The 3,941-nt window shown below is 35.1% G+C and overlaps 1 protein-coding gene across 1 annotated transcript in view; it reads left to right on the plus strand.

Moving 5' to 3' along the window:
* Positions 1–99: 99 nt before the first annotated feature.
* The window catches only part of LOC111379472 (squalene synthase-like), a 5,917-nt gene continuing 2,075 nt past the window's right edge, over positions 100–3,941 (plus strand). The window contains exons 1-8 of the mRNA XM_023002845.1: positions 100–232; positions 310–508; positions 1,632–1,674; positions 1,886–1,975; positions 2,057–2,132; positions 3,166–3,235; positions 3,584–3,727; positions 3,831–3,935. Coding sequence (XP_022858613.1) covers positions 156–232; positions 310–508; positions 1,632–1,674; positions 1,886–1,975; positions 2,057–2,132; positions 3,166–3,235; positions 3,584–3,727; positions 3,831–3,935 — 804 coding nt within the window. The 5' untranslated portion in view covers positions 100–155. The remainder of the gene's footprint in view (positions 233–309; positions 509–1,631; positions 1,675–1,885; positions 1,976–2,056; positions 2,133–3,165; positions 3,236–3,583; positions 3,728–3,830; positions 3,936–3,941) is intronic.

The following is a 3,941-nucleotide window of genomic DNA, read 5'->3' on the forward strand; positions in this document are numbered from 1 at the left end:
ATTTCAAACCCAAAGCCCCACACGCGTCACACTCAAATCCTTCTCTCTGGCTCCAGCAAAAACGGTGAGTCAAACTCCAATTTAAAAACTATTTAATCTTTTACCCCTTTTCAGCACACGCACGTCACTATGTCCGTACAATCTGCACTCAATAAATGAAGTGCACCACCCGCCATTCATTCATTCGTTCATCCATTCACATTGCCGATCGAGCTTTCGATTCATACCAGAAGTAAGGAGCACAATAGAATTATTTGAATTTGTATATATTTTTTTGTGATAATATGATTATTTGTTTGTTTTCGTTAGGAAAATGGGGAGTTTGAAGGCGATTTTGAGCAATCCGGATGATTTGTACCCGTTGTTGAAGCTGAAAATGGCAGCGAGGCATGCGGAGAAGCAGATCCCTGCGGAGCCACACTGGGGATTTTGTTACACCATGCTCCACAAGGTCTCCAGAAGTTTCGCACTCGTTATTCAACAACTTGACACCGATCTTCGTGATGCAGTAAGCTGCTTTTTTCTTTTATGATTGATCTTACTCGCTAGGTTTTTTCTCGTGTTATTTTAGTTGCAGATTTCATGTCTTGAAAGGACAATTTTTCAGCAATTGCATGCAATTTGATCGTTGCTATAACAGTGAGTTAAATATTCTGAAATTAACGACGAAGCTACAAAGATCTAAAGGAAAATAAGCACTGCCCATTTCCCCCATTTGTTGGATATTGGCAGGGGCAGAAACTAGCAAGACATTTTTTTATCCAGGGGGGGAAAAATTAAGTTGCAATTTTTTATTTTTGGGAACGACCTAGCAGTAATGGGGAGGAATGGTAAATCAATTGATGATTTAGAGGAGAAGTCTTGCACAGTAAGCTAAAAAGAGGGGAAGAATGAAAATTAAAATTTTGGAAATAAAAGTGATTTTTTATTGGGTCACTGTCCCCCAATTGATTTTGGAAATAAAATTAAAATCTGTTGGGTCAGTGTCCCCCCAATGGACCCCGTGTGGCTCTGACACCGTTGATAGCCGGCTGTTTTGGTACTTTGGGAAGGATGAGTAGATTTTACCACTAAATCTATCGAAAAACAAAACTTTCTGGATCTATATTTTATTCTTTTCATTTTTTGTGGTAAGTGATATTTGTGTTGTATTTTTGCATTCCTTAAGTAAAATGTTTATGTGAAATGCATGGAAGTTATCAGGAGTCTATGCCAGGCATTTTAACTGAATTGTAAGTTAGAAAACTGTTCTACTTAACATTTTTTATCTGAATGTTAAAAATGATCTTCTGAAGAGCACAAAAGCTATAGTTTTTTCTTATTTACTTGGGTATCCATTATCCAAAAGGTGTTGGAAATGAACCAAAGATTGTTATCAATAGTACGTTGCAGCGGACATAATTTGAACGCTTAAATAATGGATGTTATTCTGTATTGCAGTGATAATGATTTGATTATTGACTAGGCTGTAATTTGACAATAATCAGCAAAGCTTCCATGAGTTCTCTGATGAAATTATAATTTTGTGGACTAATTGTTCGGACTTGAGGAGTATCATAATATCATTTTTGTCTAATATATTTCTCCACACAAGGATTGGTCTTCATGTCATATTTTCTCAAATTTGGCAGGTATGCATTTTCTACTTGGTTCTCCGAGCACTTGACACAGTTGGTATGCCCTGCTTCTGTAAATTTCTTTTATTCCACCAACATTTCTCACTCTTCTAAGTCACGACTCCTTGAATTTCCAAGTTTATCAATCGAATAATTATTGAACTGTTATCATAAATCTCCTTCATACTCTCTTTTTTCCAGAATATTATTTCCCACTCAAACTACGTCAGCCTAGCTATCGTATTCACTTTTGCATAATTCTTTTGCAGAGGATGATACAAGCATAGCCAAAGACGTTAAAGTACCCATCCTAATGGCTTTTCATCAACACGTATATGATCGTGAGTGGCATTTTTCATGTGAGTTTAAGTTGTTTTTTGCCTAATAAAACATATACTACTCTAGGCTAGCTGCCTAATAGTGGTTATACTTTTCAAAAGGTGGCACAAAGGACTACAAAGTTCTCATGGATGAGTTTCATCACGTTTCTACTGCTTTTCTGGAGCTTGGAAGAAGGTTTTCCTTAACTAACAAGTTTTGTTTTTGTGGTATTACCAAATTTAATTTAATCTTGTTGGTGTTGGTAAGATTATTTGTATAGTATCCACTCATAAAAATAAGAACGACTAAGCCTTATCCAAATATACTTAAGGTCAACTGTGTGAATGTTTTATGCAATTCTATTTATCCAAGCTATGTCTTATAAAAGGTCCACTGAACAAATATTAATATTATGATAAATAATATTGCTGAATATTTCAAGTGACCAGTTTGTCATGCATGAATCTTGTTGCATGGGCTTGGAAAAAACTATATTGATAACTAGAAAGCCCTGTAGGTATTCGAAACTCAATGATATTTTGGTACTAGGTAAGATTTTTGGTAAAATTTGGTCCTAGAAAGTTAGATAAATGGTGCAAATGGATTCTCTGGAAAAAGAAGTCGTGTAAGAGCTACTCAAATTCTTTCAAGATGTCCATGCCTGTTTGAGAAGAAGATAAAGAATAGGGTTTTCTGTTATTTTTCCTAATTATGAAATCAAACGCGAAGGCATTTTAAATCTTGGGATAATTGATATTGATGTCTAATTAGTATCCCGAACTGAACATGGAGATTTCACCATCTTTAGTTGCCCTGGTTGTTAATTGATCAATATTTTGGATCATGGAGTCTGAAAGCAAAATATTTCGAACACATGCTAAAATATTGCTTTTTGGTTGATGGTTGGTTGCCCCTTGGTCCGTGTTTCCAATGTTAATAATTTCAACAGCTGAAACTTCTCGTGCCTCAATATTCGAAACTAAAGTATATTTTGGCTTATTTAAGCTGGTATTATCCTCTAGCACCCACAAAACATGTAGAGATAAGAAATAGCAATAACCAACATATAGAGTTTGGTTAACAAAAGGTCGCATATTATATGTTTTATATTTGTTATATTTCTGAAAATAGACACTCATATTTGAAGTTACATTGACCAGTAACTAGTTCTGTGTACATAATATGCATATTTCTGTAAATGCCAGATAAGTCTTAAATATTTTTTCAGTTATAAGGAGGCAATTGAGGATATTACCATGAGGATGGGCGCAGGAATGGCAAAATTTATATGCAAGGAGGTATGTTTCAACCATCATGTTTGCGGTGGTTTATCATTCATCTGGAAGAATCATCAAATATGCTCTACTTGTTTTCGACTTAGCTTTCTATTAAATTCTTGAGATTATCTTTTGGAATCCAATTGGTTTTTTATTCCATCTCACAATATTTTCAGCAATGTACTTCCCCACTATGTTAGATGCATTTCATCTAATACCATACATGCCTACTTAAAAGTGACAGATTACATGATTAATAGATAGTTTGGTGATGAATAATATTCCAGGCTTCTAACTTCTAATTTACCTTTGTGCAAGACAAGTGAAATGACATAGGCAATACCACTTAGAACTTTTTTGTCTTTCCAGGTAGAAACGGTGGGTGAATATGATGAATACTGTCACTATGTAGCTGGACTTGTTGGATTAGGGTTGTCGAAGCTATTTCATGCTTCTGGAAAAGAAGATCTAGCTTCTGATGCTCTATCCAACTCCATGGGTTTATTTCTTCAGGTATTGCTATGCATTGCAACCATTGCAGTATTCACCATTCATTTATAAGATCTATGGATTTTAAAGAGCGAGTTCCTTATTCGTTCTTTTGCACTAATTTCAGAAAACAAACATTATCAGAGATTATCTGGAAGATATGAATGAGATACCGAAGTCACGTATGTTCTGGCCCCATCAGATTTGGAGTAAATATGTTAACAAACTTGAGGTACAT

This window comes from Olea europaea, chromosome 3, assembly GCF_002742605.1.
Source record: "Olea europaea var. sylvestris chromosome 3, O_europaea_v1, whole genome shotgun sequence".
NCBI lineage: Eukaryota > Viridiplantae > Streptophyta > Magnoliopsida > Lamiales > Oleaceae > Olea > Olea europaea.